The sequence below is a fragment of the Oreochromis niloticus genome, linkage group LG1 (assembly GCF_001858045.2).
Source record: "Oreochromis niloticus isolate F11D_XX linkage group LG1, O_niloticus_UMD_NMBU, whole genome shotgun sequence".
NCBI classification, from domain to species: Eukaryota; Metazoa; Chordata; class Actinopteri; order Cichliformes; family Cichlidae; genus Oreochromis; species Oreochromis niloticus.
Genome location: NC_031965.2, coordinates 8,278,416 through 8,299,943, shown reverse-complemented (window position 1 = coordinate 8,299,943; position 21,528 = coordinate 8,278,416). Strand labels below are relative to the sequence as shown.

The window sequence follows — 21,528 nt, the reverse complement described above, 5'->3', positions numbered from 1 at the left end:
TTTTGGTATCTGTAGTTCGAGATGTGCACACTTTTTTCTGTTGCAGTCGTTGCAAAGTTCTGTAATACTGTTTGTCTGTGTTCTGTGTTTGTGTGTAGATGTGGCAGTGCTCCTCTGGATCACATCTCCTTAAACCGCCTGGCTAACATGAGAAAGCGATACAGGTATGTTTAAGACTTTTATGCCAGCCATGGTTGTGATCCAGGCGTAACTCCTGATTATTCTGGGGTTAAATGGAATATAAACACATAAGCTTGGTAGCTGTTACCAACTAAACCTTTATACAGTAAATATTTTCCTAAAAAGGAACTTTTATTTTAACAGAGTCAGAGGTTTAGAGTTCTTCTTGTACTAAAGCAGGGCTCTAGACTAACTTTTTGCCATGGGCGCATCGGCACAAAAGTTAGGCGCACTCAAATTTTTCAACCGCATCGCTTAACACCAGAGTTTTACATGTGCACTTTTTTGGGGGGGAAGTTGCAGTCCATACAGACAATATTCATTTCTAAATTATTAACTAACAATCTTGTGCTTAAAGTGCTTTGTCAATATTGTAGAAAATGTTATTGAAGAAAACTTAATCATCATCTTGGCTCCTCTGATGACCTGTTTGCTGTTGCATGCTGCTGAAAGGCAGTGGGGAGAGGGGACACGTGGGCAGTGCATTTATTGCAGCATATAATGTGTTTTCTGGATACACTGCTGCTTTTTCAGCATTCAAAGATTGATGGCACAGTGTCAGAGCTGGCTATGAATTTCAGACGGATCAGGCCTTAACAAAAAAGTTATCAATAGTGAGTTATCAATAGTTATCAATAGTGAGCCCTAGTGAGCAGGCTGCTCACTAGGGCTGGGTATCACCACTGATTTCTATAATCCATTCGATTCCAGTTCTCAAAGTCCTGATTCGATTCAATTTAGCCTCAGACAGTCAGAAATATTATAATTCTGATCATTTATCAGCACTGATACACATGAGACTTCATCAGAATTGTGAATATCACAGCAGATGCCTTTGTGTCAAAGTAACTGAGAATAAAACACAGAAAAACATGAAGGAGATTTTCCTGGTCTGGCGTTTTATAGCAGATAACCTTAAAAATATTCTGCAATATTCTGCAATTTTGCATAATTTTAATAAGTTTACATTTCTTCAATATTGAACAGCAGAAATTAAAAGAAAAAGAAAAGAAAAAGACAGCGGCCGACAGCGCTGTAAACAGCAGTAGACTGGTGGGTAATAAGCGAATGAATAATGCAGAAAACAGAGATTTGAGACGGGAAACTGTTCTTGAAGTACAGAGAGAGAGAGGGAGAGAGAGGGAGAGCTGTGCATGAAGTGTGATTTTTATCGTGATGGAAGCAAAACAGCAAAACTCAGAGGGAATTCATGGACATTGATCAAATGTGAAGCGTAGTTTGCTGCTTCTTTTGCTGCTGGCTCGGTGAATTTTGGTTGGAGAGACAAAACCTGCAGCTCAGAATCAGCGCAAAAAGACGTAAACACAGTGCGGACCCGACGCATCAGAATCACTGAGCTCCGACAGCGTGTCCGTCTACGTGCTGTCGGGTGAGAAAGCCGAGAAAGACAAAGCTGATTCTGATGCGTCGGGTCTGTGTTTACGTCTTTGTGTGGAATCCGTGTGCCTGCTCTCATTTGCTGTTTGGTGGTTGTTGAAATAGTTTTGTGAGCTTTAATCTGAGAATCTGGCGTTTCTGGTAAAACACATTTATATTTAAAAGTTAATTCAGGATTTAATGAATCGATATCGCTTTATTCAAGCTACTCACCTCCCTCTATCCACCTGCACTTTCAACTGGACCATGGCCAATCAGAGAGGTCGCATTTGCGACCAAATTGGTCGCACTCTAGAGCCCTGTAAAGATTTAAATACAACAGTATAATCATATTTCCACCTAAGGAACCTGGTACTCCGAGTTGTGGGTACATTTTTAAGGAACTAAAAAGTTATATCAGACAATTCTCTTCTCATTTCATCATTATGTTGTATTCATTTTTAAGTGTAAAACTTGTTTCTTTCAACGGAAAAATGAACCAGCAATGTAGCGCTGTCTGTGTTGCTAACATGCTTGTTTTGTTTTTTTTCCCTTTTTTTTATCAGGAATGGCCTCGGGCCCTCAAAAGAAGGAGAGGCTCAGTACTCTGTGGTGCATTGCACTGGCTACATCAAAGCCTGGCCCCCTGCAGGTAAACAAGAGCACACTCATACATATCATACTTAAACTGAGAGTTCTTGTAAGTGAGATCTGGTGGTGAATGTGGCCTCTGCTGAGCTCTGGATCAAGACTTAAATCTAGTTGTATCTCTGTATCTACAGAGTTCAAACAGTTTCTTGGTGTCTTATGACAAAATAGTTTTTTTTCCTATCAAGTTCATGTTCAAAAACAGTCCAAAGGCTGATGGGTTTCCCAGCGGACAGTTGGGTGTTTTTACAATAAGAACAAGCGTGTGTGTCTTAACCTCCCTTACTCACTCTCACTGTAAATGGTAAAAGGTTCTTATGCAGTGCTTTTCTACTTTAGCTTAGCCGTCAAAGTGCTTTATATAACATATCATTTACCTATTCACACTCTGATGAACACATCAGGAGCCGATCAGGGTTCAGTATCTTGCCCAGGAATACTTTGGCATGCAGACTGGAAACAGGATTGGTAGTTCCATCTGTTGGTGAATGAACAAGCGACCTTTTAATTAGCAGATAAGCTGCTCTACCTGGGTGAGTCACAGCCACCCATAATGATGTATACTCAGGAAGATGTGCTATACAGCTCAGCTGGACTGGGTGACAAAATGTTAAACTTAATTATTGCAAAACAGATTTTCTTTGATAGAAATGAGCGATGGCCAATACAAGGTCATATAAAGTCAGTAAAAATCATTCTGTCTGTGTTCTGACAGACAACACAAAAGGCCAATGACAATGAGAGTAGGACTGGGGCAATCCTGTGGTTGGAACAGAGTTAGAGCCACTTCAGGTTAAGTCGATATACATGAAAATATGAGGATCAGCATCATGTCCACAAAGGTTTGGGCTACTGCGGCCATATACAGCAGTATGTTAGGAGCACGAGTGAGATGAGCAATTGCGTTACTTATTATGAAACCCTACAAACAGATACTGAGGCTCAAAAGACGAGGAAATTGTTGATCAGAAGGGTCCAAGGAATTCAGTAGTAACATTTACTTACACTGAAACTGGAACTTTATAGCTTCAGTTTATAGCTCTTACTACTGATTGTGTTTTACAAACAGATGCAGTTCCATCCTTCCGCTGTTCACTGTTTACCTGTTCAAGACTTTAAACTTCCAGTTATTTTCAACTGGATAATTCCAAATGGCAAAAAATTAAGAGCAACGGTGATATCACAACAGGCAACAGCCTACTTTTAAAAGTCGGTTGTAAAAGACAGTCAAAAAGTAAGCCTAGTAAACAGCAAAGTAAAACCAGTTAGTAAAACCATTAAGCACAGTCAAAAATGTCAGAGATACAAATGACCTGATTAAAGTAAATGACCCTCATTACCAACTCTCAATCCATAACCATTTCTGTTAGATAGCACTTGCCCAGTGACCGATGGAGGATAGACAGATGAACAAACAGCTGCATCTCATGTAACTACCACACTGAATATGCAGTGAAGCTGCAGATCCATCATCAGATCCATATTTGAGCCTTATTTATGTATTAATTACACTGGAGCATATGTGGACCGCAGCTGAGGGAATATATGAGTTTTGTTTATGTTCTCCTCGGTATAAATTAGAACATTTCTTAACTTTGTTCTGAGGACATACAGATAATCTTTTGAGTTTTTTTTTTCTTTTTTCATTTGAGCTTTGGGGAAGACTTCCGGCAAAGCGCCGCAGGTCGGATTTGAACCTGGGGCGGCCGCTCTCTGCCATTCGGCATATGGTGGCCCGCTCATCCCAGAGCTAAACTGGCACTTGTTTTTCAACTTCTGAAAGAAAATAAGTTTGATTTAAATATGATTTAACTTTGTATCTTTACTTAGGATTAAAAAAAGGAACCTTAAAGCTTGACGGAAATAGTAATTTGATTTAAAAGATGATCATTCTGCCCTAAAGCAGGTTTCTTGCTTGGCAGCTAGCAGAAGAGGTCCACAGTAAACATCCATGTTTACTGTCAGAAGCACTGTAAAACTGTTAATATAGAAATGAAAAAATAAGATGTTACATTTATGATGTGAATGACTTGCTTTTATAAATATCAAGCACTGAGTTATGATCTATCATGGACATTACACACAAACGTATCCTCAAACCTTCACTGATTACTTGCTCCAGGCATCTAGCTCAAATTCGAATGTTACAATGGAAAATGACATAGATGGGCTAACACGTTAGCATGGTAGCCTTTTTTCTCACACATCAAAGTTTCTCACACAAAAGTTTAAATATGCTGTTTGTGCTGCTGTGCTTGACTGTGGAAATAATACCCCCACAGGTAAAAGGCTTCTCCTCTTGGAAGACAAAAAAGGTAAAACTGTCAGTTTGAAAGTGCCAAAGTGTATTTAAGTTGGTTCCACTCAGCAGGATGTTATTAAGGGAGACACCATCATGCTTAGCGCTGGAGTCGAGCACTACTCGTACTTGGCCTGGTTTACGCAGATAATAAACTCCAAAGATTGGAAAATACCAGCACTCTTGTTCACCAATGGGTGGTGGGGCTGGTTCAGCATGCCCTGCCTCAAAGATCTTCCCCATAAAGGCAATCATATGTTCTTTCATGTCTGGCCTTGTTTTCAAGCATGTGCCGTAACATCAAAAGACACTTCACCGCTTTGGTTCGATTGTTGGGGAGATTGCACCTTGGTTGCCTGAGTTTGCCCACAATCAACCAATCAACCCGATGATGTCACGCTCTGTACTGGCACAAGATGGCACTAGACATGTTTTAAAAACTCTACTTTTAAGCCAGTGGTTCTTAACCTTGTTGGAGGTACCGAACCCCACCAGTTTCATATGCGCATTCACCGAACCCCTCTTTAGTGAAAAATTTAAAAAAAAAAATTTTTCAAATTCAAGACATAGATATATTTTTTTTACTGGTGCACAAAATGAGCCGTGCATGAACATCACCTTGTTCAAAGAACAAAACCAACACAATGCATGAACTTAAAACAAATTACATACCTGCAAATCAGTGTGACTTCTGCTGTTGCCTTTGAGAGACCAGTTCAGATATGCGTGGCTTCGCCTTGGCAGGTGCCACTCTCATGTCATTTTCACAGAAAAGTCTGTTCCTTTTCTTTGTTTTTATGTCCAGCATCGTCGAACAGGATTGCTCGCAAAGATATGTTGTAACAAATGGTATAAAAAAAATCCAGGGCTTTCTTAGCAATAATTGGATACTTGTCCATTTGTCGACACCAAAACGTTGAGAGCGTTGTTGTTCTGAAGAGTTGCTGTTGAACCTGGCTCTGCTGAATTTCAATGATTTCGTCAAGGTATTCATCATTGACATCTGCTGTCTCAACAGCAAACATGAACGGCTGTCTCCCCCGTGCTGGATATGACTCTCTTGTAGGGAAATATCTGTCGAGAGACTTTGCAAGCTCATCTAAGTGCGTTGCAATTGTTTGCTTCAGTTCCGTGGATACAGAAATATCTCTGATTCCAGACACATCTTCGATCTTACTTACACAGTTGTCCAGAAGGGGGAAGTTTGCGAAGTTGTTCTTCTCTGTTCGTCGTTTCCATAACGTTAGCTTTTTTTGAAAAGCCTTCAGGTGTTCTTCCGCTTCTATGATATTGACTCCACCACCCTGCATCTGCTGATTGAGATGATTGAGAGCTGCGAATATATCAGCCATGTACGCTAAAATGAGAATGAACTCAGGATCTTTGAAGCAATCTGCATGACAGTGTTGGTGCTCTTGCAAAAACAGGGCTAATTCCACACGCATGGCAAAAACACGATTCAGCACCTGTCCCCGGGATAACCACCGAACATTAGAATGGTACAGAAGTACCTCGAATTCAGAGCCCATTTCTTTACACAGCTCACTGAAGATGCAGTGCCTCAGAGCACTATTTCGCACATAGTTCACACATTCCACCACAGTTTTTAATACTTCTGCCATTTTTGGAGGCAAGGTTTTTGTTGCCAGTGCATGCCTGTGCAAAATACAATGAGTCACAATGATGTGTGGTGAATCGGCTTTTACTAGCGCACCAAAACCAGAGTTTCTTCCCAGCATGACTGGAGCTCCATCCGTACAAACTGCAGAAACCATGTCCCATGAAAGATTGTTGTCTCTGAAGAAGTCATCCACAAGCTTCTTCACATCGGCTGCCTTAGTTGTTGTAAGAGGCTTACAAAATAAAAAATCTTCTTTTATCATGTCATCTTTCATACAGCGCACAAAAACAGTAAGCTGGCTTAGATTAGCAACGTCTGTGCTCTCATCGAGCTGAAGGCTGAATTTTGCCGGGCTTGAAATCAGATCGGTGACTACTTGAGCCAAGATGTCTTTACTCGTGTCTTCTATTCTGTCGCTGACGGTGTCATTTGAAAGAGGAATTTGGGATAATTTACCTTCGGCCGCTGTTCCGAGTATCAGATTTGCCGTCTTTAACGCAGCTGGTTTCACGAGTGTTTCACCAATGGTGTATGGCTTGCCCTGCTTTGCGATCAGGTAAGCAACTTCGTACGATGCTGTGAGGATCGGTTTGCTAACGGGTACAAATCCAAGAGCAGGCAGAGTGGGCCTTTCATCGAATCTGGCTCTCTTCACCTTGAATTCAGCAAGTGTTGTGTTCTTGTATTCCCCGTCTCCATGCAGCTTCAAGAAGTGTTCCTTTAGTTTTGCCGGAGTTGCTCAACTTGGCATTGCTCAACTTGGCATTGCAAATCATGCAGATAGGACGCTCACTCCCATCACGTTCCGTGATACATGTGAATCCATATTGTACATATTTGTCCGACCACTTTCTTCTTTTGCCCGACATAGTATGGATTAAAATGTTAAAAAAAATTCACACAAAGTACTACCACGACATTCACATGTTGACTACTGCGCGTGCTACATTCCCTGCAGCACTGATGGGCCAAGCAGTGTAGCATGATCGTCTGCAGCCAGTGATGGCCAGAAGGGGGCGTGTCATCACAAATTTACACGATAATTCGGGTGTGTCTGGACCTCTGCGACCTCCGCGGTGGAGGCTCTGCCGAACCCCTGAGACCGACTCACCAAACCCAGGTTAAGAACCACTGTTTTAAGCACTTCTTTCTTAAATCCACTACAGACAGTGTTACTTCTGTGTCAGTTTTTGAGAGCAGGGCTCCATAGTGTGAATTGGCCTTTATAACATGAAGTGCTTCATGTCGAAACCTTCATTCTAACAGACAGCAAGGGGCAAGTCATCTGGTTTCAAATGAAATCGGACTGTGTAAAAGTGTGAATTTGAAAATTGTCTTTTGTATCCTGACTGTGTAAACGTGGTAAACACTACTGTTATAAGTTAATGGTCTTCCTCATTCACTAATTTCAAGCCTTATTGAATACATCATGAAGTTAATTTTGTACATTATGTTTTCGGATGGATCTTTGTCTGAAGTGCCTACCATATAACCCCGGCTCTCTGAAAACTGCCAAAGATGAAGAAGGAGTGTTAACCATCTCTTTCAAGATTGCTAACTGCAGCTGGGCAAGTGATGTTGTCAACCTGTCTTTAAACTCAGTGTTCCCCTGAGAGGATCCAGTGATAGTCGTAGTTAATATTGCTAAGCTTTAATAGCAGTGGGGAAACAAAAACACAAGCTCGCTTGATGGTTAAAAATAAGGGGCTTCTCCTCAACATGACACACACACACAAAATGTAATAATATAAAGTCTGAAAACAGAAAACCTTTGAGGTGCACGTCTTTCAGATGAATGGTCTTTACATGTACATGGCATTTACGGACCTACCATGAGGGAACTACCACTGGTGATGCCAGAAGGTTTGGGTGCGATGCCAAGTGAGGATTAAAAGAGAACCACTGCTTCTTCACTTCTTGCATCTAGTTTCAAAATACCAAGACAGCAAAAGTCAGAGTTCACCTCAAGGCTAACATGGCTGTGTCCATCTTTTATATAAAACGTTTGGGTAAAGTGTTGGTAAACATTTTTTTTAATCATTCTCAACAAACTGAAGATGAACTACTTTCGTTGGATCCCCAGTTTTAAGCAAATGCCTCTTACAGTATACTATAAACTGTCCACCCAGCTATTTTATTGTACCTTTTTAATTGAAGTTGTGTATCTGAGAGCTCCCTTTTTTTACCACTTATTTGAACTTTTGTAAGCCAGTGGTAATTTTTAAGAGGCGAAGGAAGAAAAAATAAAAAATAAATCATGCTAAAAACAATTCTGCTTCTCCCAAATGTTAGTCGAAGTCTGTGTATGATTTATATGAAATTTGTTCATAAATCAAATTTCTTACAGCTGTATTACCGTATGTTATCATGAGGGAAAAACCCTGTATTTACAATGTAACACGCACGTGCGTGGTATGCTGCCTTGGTCTCAAACCAGGTGTCTAAACTGATGACGTGATAAAGTAGAGCAATGAGACTGAGCAACACCAAATAAAAACAACAAAATTCCTCCCAGGGTTCTTAGGCCACACTGGAATAATTCCACATGTGTTTTGCAATCAGTGACATATGGTCTCACTTCCTTGTGCTAAAAATATTCCTTTGGAATGTTCTGGACACAATACATCGGGTATCAAGCGACATACACACGCTTATAAATTTCAGATGGATAACAGAGAGACACGCTATGAAAAATCCAGACACACGCACAGTTCCACATTGAGGAGCGTGCATTTCATGTTGGCTGAACATTGAGAAATGTAGCCACAGATGACGATGAAGTCATTGTCTTATTTGGAACTTAAATGGTCTTGAATTTTTGTCTGTCTGTGCATTTATATTTTCTGATGTCATTTACTCCAGGTATTTTGGCTTCATCCCACAGTACAAAGTTCATTCATCAGTGAATGGAATGGCATTTATATAGTGCATTATTAGTCTTAGATACAGACTTGCATATTTAAGCATATAGTTAATAGGCAGGTTTATTGTATACTGCTTCTCCCAGGACCCTCTTCCTTTGAGAACATACTGCTCACCATTGTGCTGCGCTGTCTGTGTCCAAGTAAACAATAGCAAAACTATCATATGCATCTGTCATGCCCAAAACAGTAAATGTGGAGGTTACTGAAGTCAGTTTTAAGCTGATGTTAAATAGAAGCCAAATTTGCAAACTTCTGGAAAAAATTAAGGAGGAATTGATTTAACTTCTTTATTTTTGCCTTTTTGTGGTCTAACTTCTGCTTTTAACTGGAATTATGACGTGACATGAAAGGCTTCACTTTAACAGATTTCAGTCAAAACATCTCAGTCCATCCAAACATGTGGCGTTTGCAGGAATGGAAAAAAATGTTTTAAAGGTCATTTTATGATTGGTTAGTTATGATTGGGGTTAAAGCATCAGAAACTATTTACAATGTGCTGACATAGCAAAATAGTAGTGAACAATGGTAGCGTTGGCTGATGCAGGGTATTATAGCTAACGTCTATAACTGGCTATCACAAAGTGCATCCATTAGAAAAGCTGAAAGGGCTTCCTTGATCCAGTCTGGGCATTTTGGGTTTATGATTAATGATGGACTGGTTGAAGATGTCAGCCAGTAGATTACTTCTCACTGCTTGAATTTTCAGGAAGCAAATTTAAAAATAAGTGTGTAAGACTAAAAAGGGAAATTTATATGTCTGACGTAGTTCATCTGCTCTTTGTATGAGGATTAAAAACCAAAGGTTTTAGTGGGTGAAACACAGTTACCCAACCTGACAAACTATGGCTTTCCTGTTAGCTAATCTGTAAACAGAGGAATATAGTCCCGTGTCTGTGTGCTTGTTTTTGAGCATATTTGGTTGGATGGTATTAAAAGCACTTAAAAAAAATCAAAGAACATAATTCTCACATCAGCTCCAAATGCCCCCAGATGAGGAAGGATTTCATGATGCGCCATGTAAGGGCCACTGATCTGTAGTCGTTCAGTTCAACTGGACACTGGTACCAGCACAATACAGGATGCTTCCACAGTGTCGACTCAGATTGAAGATCCTGTTGAGAAGTAGACACAGTTAGGGGAGAGCACAGTCCTTAAGCAGCCTTGAACACACACCCCCTGGGCCATCAGCCTTCCCAGAGCCTAGGCTTCCTAGCTCCAGTCACCCATGCCTCTGTGATGTAAAAGAGGCACAGGTGTGAGAGGGGAAGTACCTGATCCATAATAGAAATGCAAGAAGGAGGAGAAGACATAGTTTCAGTGAACAGAGAAGCAGTGGGACTGGGTGTGACCATATAGTCGAATCTGTTGAAGAACTGGTTGAGTCCATCAGCTCCTTAAATGGCTGTCTTTTCTTTTTGTTGAAGCCAGAGATGGCATGGATTCCCCTCCATCTCTAAACTTTACCCTTTTCTGGTTGAAAATTGCCTTCATGTCACTAGTTTGTTATTGTGGAAACAGCATACAGTCTTTGTGGGTATGATTGTGTGTCTACAGAAGTTCATGTCAATCTATCTGTCATTGTCAATACTGTTCTCATCTGTTTCCACTAGCACATTCCAATCTGTGCATTCAGAGCAGGCGCCCTTAGAGCTTCAGTAGCATCAGGTGTCCGTTTACTGACTGTGAGTTTAGTTGCAGACAATCTTTGACATTACCATACAGTATAAGGATGAAACCAGTTAGATCCACATTGGAGTCGGGCATTGATTCAACCATCCATCCATCCATCCATTCGCTTCCGCTTATCCTTTCCAGGGTCGCGGGGGGCGCTGGAGCCTATCCCAGCTGTCATAGGGCGACAGGCGGGGTACACCCTGGACAGGTCGCCAGTCTGTCGCAGGGCCAACACACAGGGACAGACAACCATTCACGCTCACATTCACTCACACATTCACACCTAGTGACAATTTGGATTATCCAATTAACCTATCCCCTCAAACCATGTTTGGTTTGAGGGGATAACCATGTTTCAGTAAAACATATGAGACTGCACTCACAGTATACTTTCTAAGTCTCAACCAATATCTCCAGCACATCACTTTAAGTTGGTAGAGAGTTGACATTTCCCATGATGACTGTTGGCAGAAAGGGCTTATATCACCACTTCCAAGCCTTCAGAGCAAATCCGTTTCACTGAAAAAACTCTTCTCTTGAGCAAACACTTCCCACAGAAGGATCTGTCAGTACTTGACAAAAAAAAACACATTATGTTTCACACCTTGCTCTTTTTCTTTCTCTTGTGCTTAGGTATGACTATACCAGAAGAAGACACAGAGGCGGGTCAGACTGGAAAGTACTGCCTAGTGGCTATTGGAAGACTGCAGGTGTGTGGTGACCAGGGTTTTAATAGTTTTGCAATTTTCATTAGTTTTTATTTTTATTTAGTTTTGACTTCAGATTTTCAATTTTATATTAGTTTTAATTAGTTTTTACCAATTGTTTGCTAGTTTAGTTTAGTTTTTATTTTTTTGAAAATCCTTAGTTTCAGTTTAGTTTTGATTAGTTTCAGTTATAGTTTTAGTTGTGTTTGCAATAATTAAGTGTAACAAAATCCCAGTTTCATCATATCAGTCATTCTCTTCTGCTTATCCTTGGGTATGTTGCTATTCCAGCTACCATACCCTGCACCCTGGACAGGTCGCCTGTCTGTCACAGGGCTAACACGCAGAGACAGAGAACTCACATTCCCACCTATGGGTTCTTTAAATAAATAAATTAGGGCAGATGAACAACCATTGATACCAGGCAACTATAAAATGTATATCTTGGCCGCAATGAGACTATTAACTCTTGCAGCACCGGGTGTTCGTAATTTTGGTTCAAGTGAATTGATAAACTTTTTGAAGGTAATTGACTCACACAGTTATGTAGATATCCCAGTCCTGTTGTCCCGGGATGCATCACGCCGCCTTGCCTGGTGTTAGCTTCTGTTTCTGGGGATGAGGGTTGAGTGTGCTCCCTTACCTTCTCCAGGTAAGCTAGGCTAGGTTAGCCTTCTTGTGTGAGCTTTTCAAGTGCACTTTAAGGTTTGTGGGATTTTTTTCCCTTTAGAAATGTCCCTCATAATTTGTCTCGTTCCACTACAAGACACTTGCTTTATCCAAAACAAAGTCATATTCAAAGTAATCCCAAATTGGAAGCTGGCGCTTTCTCCAGACTTTTCCTGACATGATTCTGCGTGTGGACGGAGCAGCGACACAGACGACTCGACTAACGTACTGCCACCTGCTGGCGTAATGAGACACAGCAAGAAAAAAACCTGGAAACTAAACTTCTTTTTCACCCTTGACTATTGTATGACACGCAAACATCAACGAAAACTAAACACATTTTTGCTATAAATTCAGTTTATTTTAGATAGTTTTGTGAACACTCATTACAGTTTTAGTTAGTTTTCCTTTTTTTGTTTTTATTTTTATTTCCGTTAACGAAAATGTTTTTTCACTTATAGTTTTCGTTATTTCGTTAGTTTTAGTTAACGATAATAACCTTGGTGGTGACACAAACAATTTAAACACTTTGATAACATGGAAGGAATGGCTGTGTTTGTCTGTTTTTTATGTATTCCATATGGACAGGACATCTCTCAACCTTTGAATACCAGTGTTTTCAGTTCCACAGGTGTATAAAATCAAGCACCTAGCTGTAGAGTCTGCCATTAGAAATTTGTGAAAGAATGGTTTGTTCTGAAAAGCTCACTTAATTTGAGTGAGTTATTGTAACATGAATAGGACTCCTCCTTCCTTGATTATTCTACCACTATAAGCGATATTGTTGTAAAGTGTTTAGGAAGTGGCAGACTATGTAAATGTATAGCATGCATAAAATTCTCCAATGATCTGTTGAGTTAATAACTGCAAGACGTGTGCCGAGAGCTTCATCACAGGTGTACGTTAGCATAGCTTTAGTATTTGTAACTCAGCAGTGGGAAGAGTGATCCAATGTAAAGTGAACTGGGATAGATATACTCCTGCAGATGAGTTGATGGACTTCAGGTGTACATGTCTTACATTTACTCAGGCACAAAAACAAGAAGCAAACAGAGAGGGAAGCAGTGAGCGAGAGTAGGTATTTCCAGCGCCATGAAATATGTAATTGTCTTTCTTATTCAATGAGGCAAACAATGTTGATTAGACAAATAACTTAAAATGTACAGTGAAATATATATTTTGTTTTTAGGGGTTATTTTAAACTTCTCATTGAATTGCTGTAGCATCCTCATTTATGGGAGATGTTTACATTGTATTAAATATTATATTGTATTGTATTGTCGAGGCGTTCCCAGGCATGCGATAGCTATATTCTCTTCACTGAGTCCCGGGTCTACTCCAGGGTCCCCTCCCGATAGGACCTCCCTGGTCTGAACACCTTACCCAGGAGGCACCTGCCTTAACTGGCTCCTTTCGATGTGGAGGAGCAGTGACTCTACTCTGAGCCCCTCCTGAATGACTGAGCTCCTCACCCTATCGCTAAGGGAGAGCCATTTCTGACGCCTTTATCTGCATTCTCATTTTTCCGACACTGGGCATCAATTAAATGTAAAACAATTAGATTAAACATATAGTAGATTTGGTACCGACTAGTGACAATAGTAACAATTAGTTAAGCACAGCCCTAGTATCAAACAATAGCTATGAAGAGAGACAGAATATCAGTCAGAATAATCACATTACATAGAAGTTATAAATTGATTTGCATCTCACTGTGTGAAGTATTTGATCCCCAAACGAAGCATGACTAAGTACTTGGTGGAGAAACCTTTGTTGGCAAGCCCAGCAGTAAGATGTTTCCTGTATTTGATCACCAGGTTTGCACACTGTGGACATACGGCCCATTGCACTTCAGCTCTGACCAATGTGACACTTCATTTAAGGATGCTTGTATACCACTACTCGTTATGGAGCAGCTTTTCAGCCACTCACTGCAATCTTGTTTCATTCGTTCTCACTGTCTGCTTCTGCTCCTCCAGTTCACCTCCCTTCCAGGTTCTGGCATCCTCCTAAAATACGGGAGGCATGATTGGCTGATGATGACTGGCTGCCAAACAGCCTTCCCTGACACCACACCCTGAGCCCAACCAGCTGAGCCACAAACCGCATCACGGCACACACATTTTAGGATTGATTTGGACTCCTCTTAACAGAAACTCTTGAAGTCACTTAGATTTCTTGGCTGCCAATCGGCAGCTCAAAACTTCAGCTCCCGCCACAGATTTTCTATAGTATTGAGGTCTGGAAACTGGCTAGGCCACTGCTTGACATTATGGTTCTTCTTTAGCCATTCCTATGTTGCCTTGGCAGTATGTTTTGGGTCATTATCATGCTGGAAGACCACCCACGACTCATCTTCAGTGTTCTGGCTGAGGGAAGGAGTTTCTCGTCCAGCATTTTAAGGTACATGTCCCCGTTCATTGGCCCCTTAATGCAATGAAGATCTCTATCAGAAAAACGACCCCAAAGCATAATGTTTCCCACCTCAGAGTTTGGCTATGGGGATGGTGTTCTTTGAATCATACTCAGCATTTCTTGTCCTCCAAACATGGCAGGTCAAGTTGATGCCAAAGAGCTAGATGTTTCTTTCATCTGGCCACAGCCCTTTCTCCGAAGCCTTCTCTGACTCATGTAGATGTTCACTGGCAAACTTAAGACAGGCCTGTACATGTGCCTTCTTGAGACCGGGGAATTTGCAGACACTGCAACATTATGATTCAATCCAATTTTATTTGCATAGCATGAAATCACAACAGTTCCCTCAAGACATTTTATGTTTTAAGTTAAAGACCTGACAATGACACAGAAAACCCCAACATTCAAATGACCCCCTATGAACAACACTTGGTAATGTTGGGAAGGAAAACAAGAAGAAGCCTCTGGCAGAACCAGACTCAGGGAGGGCAGCCATCTGTCACAGCTTGTTTGTCAGTGCATCATGGGAAGACCCCAGCAACATGGGGATTCAGGGTCACCTGATCCAACCCTAGCTGTAGGTTTTATCAAAAGGGAAAGTTTGAATTCTAATCTTAAAAGTAGAGAGGGTGTCTGTCTCCAGTCTAAACTGGAAGCTGGTTCCACAGGGGTCTGAAAGTTGAAGGCTCTGTCAACAGTGTTCTTAATGAATGTGGTCTAGGGCTGCACGATATTAGGAAAACCTGCGATGTGCGATAACTGTGATCAATATTGCGATAACGATATGACTTGCGATAAAATAAATAGCAAAAAAACCACAAAAAAACGAATACATAATTTCCGTTTTACTGCAACAGTTTTATTTAAAGAAAGCTGCTGTATTAGCAGTGCAACAACAAAGTGCACTTTAACATTGAAACATTGCCCCCATAAAAAATTTTCTGAGGCTTGAATTCCTTCCCGGTCTCTATAATTAGTTTTAAATAAACATAAATTAAATTATACTGCAAATTATCTCAATGCAGTTGTTCATCATTTTACCACTCACCAAGTAGTTATGATGTAAGTCAAAACTGGAGAGGAAACTTTACTGTAGTGATTGCGTAGTTTTCAGCTTGGCTCAGTTCAAACATGACGGTCTTGCGGCATGTTTCGTACATTTGTGGAATGGCAACATGGGAAAAGTAGTTTCGTGAGGGGATGCGGTATCTCCGGTCCACTTTATGTATCAGACTGGTGAAGCCCTCTCTGCTAACTATATTTATAGGCATCATGTCTTTAGCCAAAAAATGTGTAATGGCCTCTGTTATTTCTTTGTACCGCTTCGACGTTTTCTCATAAGGAGTTCCACTTGAAAAACTCTGATACAGAGACGGCTGTTGGACTGCTGTGCTCTGTCTTAACATTAGCAACCTTTGTTTGGCTAGCCCTAACTTTCTGGAACTCTTCAAACAGTTCTCTGTTGTTGTATTGAAGATGATGGTGGAGATTAGTCGTGTTTCCTTTGGTGGCTGCCACGAGTGTTCGGCAAGTTTTGCAGAGTACCTGTGTTTGGAGAACGTCGTCTTTATCAAATCCAAAGTATCTCCAAATAAGCGAGGTACTATTTTTTTTTTTTTTTTTTTTTTTAGCCACGAGTTCATAGTCAGTAGCGTACTCTGACTCGTTGCTGCAGCGTTGTTCGCTCCCCACCTACGTAGGAGGCGGGCCTCTAATCCATTTGATTGGTTAATGCCGTGAAGGGCTCTATTCGACTGGTCAAATGTGTAAAGGGGTTTCTTTGATTGGTAAATTCTTTAAGCACGTGTGTAAACATTTTAAGGTACCCAATTGTCGCAGTTTACGCCGTGTTTTGCGATGGGGCCATCGCACAGGCTGATATCGCGATGACAATAAATTTTCGATTTATTGTGCAGGCCTAATGTGGTCCCACTTGCCTTTATAATCATCCTCACCTCATGCGCCAGGATTTTGCATGGAGCTCTAGACTGGCGATCGATGTTGGTTTTATATTTTTTCCATTTACGAATAAGTTGCCACTTTCTCCCCCATTCAAATATCCGCTTTTTTCTATCGAACATTCATATGGAGAGCAACTTTGGGTTAATATTTTTCCCGAGGATATTTGGCATGCAGACTGGAGCAGCCAGGGATTTTCCCCTAAGCCACCCCCAACTTTACAGCACCTGAAATTCCCAGGCGGTCTTCCATCCAAATGCTAACCAGGCCCGACCCTGTTTAGCCTCCAAGATCAGACAAGCTCGGGCGTGCTCAGGGTGGTATGGCTGTAAGCGGCTGTGCAGGTCTACAGTATTGTCCCTGACGTCCTTTGACGGCTCTTTGGTCTTGCCCATGGTGGTGCAGAGGTTGAAAAAGAAATTAATTCTGTGATCCGGTTTGATGTATATACATAATAATTTGATATCAGGAGTATCTGTAATTGATTTATTGTTGTACAATGTTGATTTATTGTAATCTTTGGGGGCCAGAATCCTGGCTGTGTTATATTTGATCAAATACTTATTTCACTTAGTGACATGTAAATCAATTTATAACTTTTATGCAATGTGTTTTTTCAAAATTTTGGTTGATATTGAATCATAAATATTTTGTTGTTTTTTTTCACTGAAACACTACAAATTGTTTACAGTTTTTCTCTTTACCACTTTTGGCAGTCAGCTCACCAAATAGAAGGGTGTAATAACCCCCCATTAACCTTCTTGAATCTCTTCTTCATACACCTAAATGGCGTTAAATGTGTGTGTGTGGCTTCCTCAGGTGACCAGCTCTCCAGTCTCAATGGATATGAATGGCCTGTCAGTTCCTACAGAGTTCCTGTCACGTCACAACTCTGATGGTGTCATCACTTTTGTGGACCCACGCTGCATCAGTGTCATTGGTTATCAGCCTCAGGTCAGACTTTGTACTATGAAAGTCATGAAAACTTATAAAGACGACAGTTTGCGTTATCATGTTGTTAATGTGTTTTATGCAGTGTAAAATAATGCAAAATAATGCATAGTAAGTCACCAACAGTGACCATTAGATTTTAACTTTCATTCACAGTCCTCCCACAGTCCAAAGGCATCCTTGTTAAGTTCATTGATTATTTTAAATTAGGGAGATTGCCTATGTATGAATCTAAGCGTACGCAGTTGTCTGTCTTTGTTCGCCTTGTGGATGAACTGGAAGATGTACCCTGCTTCTCACCTAGTGACATCAGGGATATTCTCCAGCCCTGCCATGTCACCGAAGAAGATGAGCGGTTAAGAAAATAAATGGATGGATGATTGATGAGTGACCCAGCACAACACTTGAGACTTGTTTTACAAAAGTACAAACAGGAAGAAGATGTCGTGTTCTGGACTAAGGGAGAACACAGAGAATTTATGTTCATTTCACGGCGACTTGCTAGCCCGTATAGCCCTTTGCACACATGTCCCAGGAAATACAAGGCGTAGGTGGCTACAGGATTTTTTAAAATCTCAGATATGTAGGGATGGGAATTGAACAGAATTTAGATATTCCAGTTCCATTTATCAAGTTATCAGTTCAATTCCTTATCAGTTTTCTTATCAATTCTCTTTGACTCTAAGCAGCATATCAGTGACATTACATTTGTGCAAAATAATAATATAAATATATATACACTGGTCAAAAGTTTTAAAACACCCAAATTTTCTCAACTATTTATTGCAATTCAAATCATTCAGGTCCAATGAATAGCTTGAAATGGTACAAAGGTAAGTGGTGAACTGCTAGAGGTTTAAAAAAAAAGGTGAGGTAACCCAAAAATTCGTCACACTGTATTCTTATTATCATCTGAACTCAGAATGAACACAAGCAGACTGAAAAACAATTGTTAACTCTACTTGTATGTGAAAACACATTCCTGTGGTCATTCAGCATTTGACTTTATTGACTGCTTCTCCTGACTGACTTAAGAAATATGATTCAGTCATCTGTTTGTTATATTAGGATACAAAAACACATCCTGTTTGTTGAAGGTCATCGAACTCTGTTATAACTGTTATATTGTTGTTGATATTTTTTCTTTTATTGCAAAAACCTAATTTTAGTCACTTTATTCAAATATAATTACAGCTATAATATCTGCCAGGAAAAGAAATGCATACACTCCGAATTAATTTGGTATAATTGATAAAGTAAGAATAAGCTCCCAGCAACTGACTGTTGTCTTGTCCTTCAGGACCTGCTGGGGAAAGATATTCTGGAGTTCTGCCATCCCGAAGACCAGAGCCACCTGAGAGAAAGTTTTCAGCAGGTAAGACTGCACTATAGCTTTTTCCTTAAACTTAACACTTCTGTTACGTCTTTCTGTACTCATTCACCATCAGCAGAAGAAGCTTTTACATCAGATTAACTGGGCTGGCAGGGAGGATATAAACACAGCTGAATACATTTATAGAGAAAATTTGGATATTACTTTGAAACAGTCATTAGAGGCTCATCCATCCATTGATCATATTCATGAAGCTCTTTCCGGTCAGCATCAGTCATCCAACATGTTTTATTCCTGGACGAACAGGTAGTTTTTTTCATCTGCTGTGGATTTTTCCATGTGTTCCTGTTTCCTTTGAGCTTAGCTCAAACAATGAAACACAGCAGTTGTGGTGTTTAGTTACTGATCAGTGTCACAAGTACAATAGCGAACACTTGATCAGGAAAGGTCAGGCTTGATCAGTCTAAGATAAGTAATGGGGGGAAGAGAAATCCAGTAACACACAAAGACAAAATACATCAACAACTCTTTTACAGACACAGTGTTCCATAAGCTGTCTCTCAGCAGACATCTTTATGGTTGAATGATTGGGTTTACTGATTGTGTACTGTGCTTATGTCTACCACTTTTTAATTTCTCTCAGTCACGAGTAAAACTGATTGTGATCATGTAGGGCAGGGGTCACCAACCTTTTTGAAAGTGAGAGCTACTTCTTGGGTACTGATTAATGTGAAGGGTTACCAGTTTGACACACACTTCTCAAATAACAAATTTCCTCAATTTAACTTAATTATGTGTTATCATTAATAATTAATGATATTCATCTATGTAAAGACACTAATTATGTTAATTATTTTTCACCATAATTATAAAGAATGCAAGTAGGAAACAAGGTGGGAAACAGATAAATATCAATATGCAACGCTTTATTTCTATAGATCTCTGCAAGTATTTACATTTTGAAGTGATCACTTCTACAACATTTTCACTTACCACTAACAAATTTTAACAAATCATGCACTGTTACATACATTATTTTGGTATGTATGTAACATACAAAAAATCAACTTTCAAATTTTACAGAACTTTTCACCAAATTGGCAGCATTTTAAAGCAAATCGTCACATGTTACACTTAACAAACACATTTGTTTTTCAATAATTAAATTCAACTAAGACATGACACTGTTATGTTGCCACTGAGAACATCTAATATGGCTTTCTTTGTCTGTTAGTGGGAAACCTGGCATTGCATGCTGTTCACCAGTGTGTTGTAATCTGGGGTATAACTTGACACTGCAACTCTGAGTGAGTCTTGCAGATGTGCATCAGAGAGGCGTGTTCTGTGTTTGTTCTTGATGAAGTTCATGTCAGAAAAGGCTGATTCACAAAGATAGGTTCAACCAAACAGGCTGGCAACCTTCATAGCTGCTGTGCATACACCACTGTACCTTTCTGTGTCAACAAGGCACCAAAAGTTTGGTGCACCCTGATAGGCTTTGAGGTGGACGTCATTTTGCAATGTTACAATTTCAATTTCCACCTGTCCAGCATCCAAGCTGAACATTGAACTTAGTTGCTCAGCAATGCATGTTGTGTCCACATTCATGAAGGGATTGGAAACAAATGATACACATGGCTCAAGCTGATCAAGGTCACAAAACCTGTTCTCAAACTCTTGACCAAGTCGGTTTATGACTTGAGTGTACTTTTCTGCAACTTTGTCAAAAGTCTCAGATGCAGAAGCATTGTCTTTCAGCACCATCTGCACAGAGGGAAAGTGCAGCACCTTTTTTCTCTGTAAATGCACAGAGAAAATGCTCATCTGGGCTTTAAATCCATTTAAAGCACTTATCATGTCAGCAACAGTCTTACCTTTGCCAGCAGCTCACAGTTCAAATGGTTCAGTTTCCCAGTAATGTCTGTTAAAAATGCAAGGTCAAGTGTCCACTCAGTGTCCTCCAGCAGAGATGTGTCTTCCCCTTTGGATTGCATGAACTCCTTGATTTCACCCAAAAGTGACAACAAACAAAGCAAAATCCGTCCCCTGCTGAGCCATCGGATTTCCGTATGTAGTAGCAGGTCACCATATTCAGCTGACAGCTCCTCCAATAGCACATTGAATGTTCTGTGCTGTTTAGCTCTGGAGCGGATGCTGTTTATGATCTTCATGACAGGAGTCATGACGTGCTCGAAGCCGATCACCTTTGCGCATAACGCCTGCTGGTGAATGATGCAGTGGTAATGCATGAAGTTTGGGAACTCTGTGTCACCTTTACAGTGAGCGATGAATCCCGTATGTCGGCCGATCATAGCAGGAGCCCCGTCGGTAGTCACTGATACCAGCTTTTCCAACGGTACCTTTTTCTTCGCGAAAAACTCCTTCACCGCGTTATAGATGTCAACTCCCTTCATAGTTGTCTTTAGCGGCAGTAGTGTCAGAAGTTCTTCTTTTGTGGAGAAACCATCAAATACCATCCGGATAAAGACCATCAGTTGTGCTGTACTGCTGCTGTCCACGGACTCGTCACACTGGATGCTAAACCAACTGCACTTTGCCAGATCCTGATCCAACTGATCGGCCAAGTTCCCGGACATAGCCGACACTCTTCTAACAATTGTAGTTGCCCCCAGCTGGACATCGGAGAGAGTAGAGATTACATCGTTTCCATATTTCTCGTCTTTAAACACAGTTTTTGCAATTAACATCATTGCTTCTTTGAAAACCTCCCCGTCTAAAAATGCCTTCTTTTTCATAATCATGAAATGTGT

At 40.5% G+C, this 21,528-nt stretch overlaps 1 protein-coding gene and 1 pseudogene across 5 annotated transcripts in view; one reads left to right on the top strand and one right to left on the bottom strand.

Annotated features, from left to right (window-relative positions):
* The window catches only part of arnt2 (aryl-hydrocarbon receptor nuclear translocator 2), a 96,123-nt gene that overhangs the window by 53,784 nt on the left and 20,811 nt on the right, over nucleotides 1–21,528 (top strand). For all 5 annotated transcript variants that reach the window (XM_019347253.2, XM_003450430.5, XM_019347349.2 and 2 more), the window contains 5 exons: nucleotides 99–164; nucleotides 2,124–2,209; nucleotides 11,357–11,433; nucleotides 17,293–17,427; nucleotides 18,725–18,799. In XM_019347253.2, the coding sequence (XP_019202798.1) occupies nucleotides 99–164; nucleotides 2,124–2,209; nucleotides 11,357–11,433; nucleotides 17,293–17,427; nucleotides 18,725–18,799 (439 nt within the window). The remainder of the gene's footprint in view (nucleotides 1–98; nucleotides 165–2,123; nucleotides 2,210–11,356; nucleotides 11,434–17,292; nucleotides 17,428–18,724; nucleotides 18,800–21,528) is intronic.
* LOC112847456 (uncharacterized) lies at nucleotides 16,689–16,807 on the bottom strand (annotated as a pseudogene).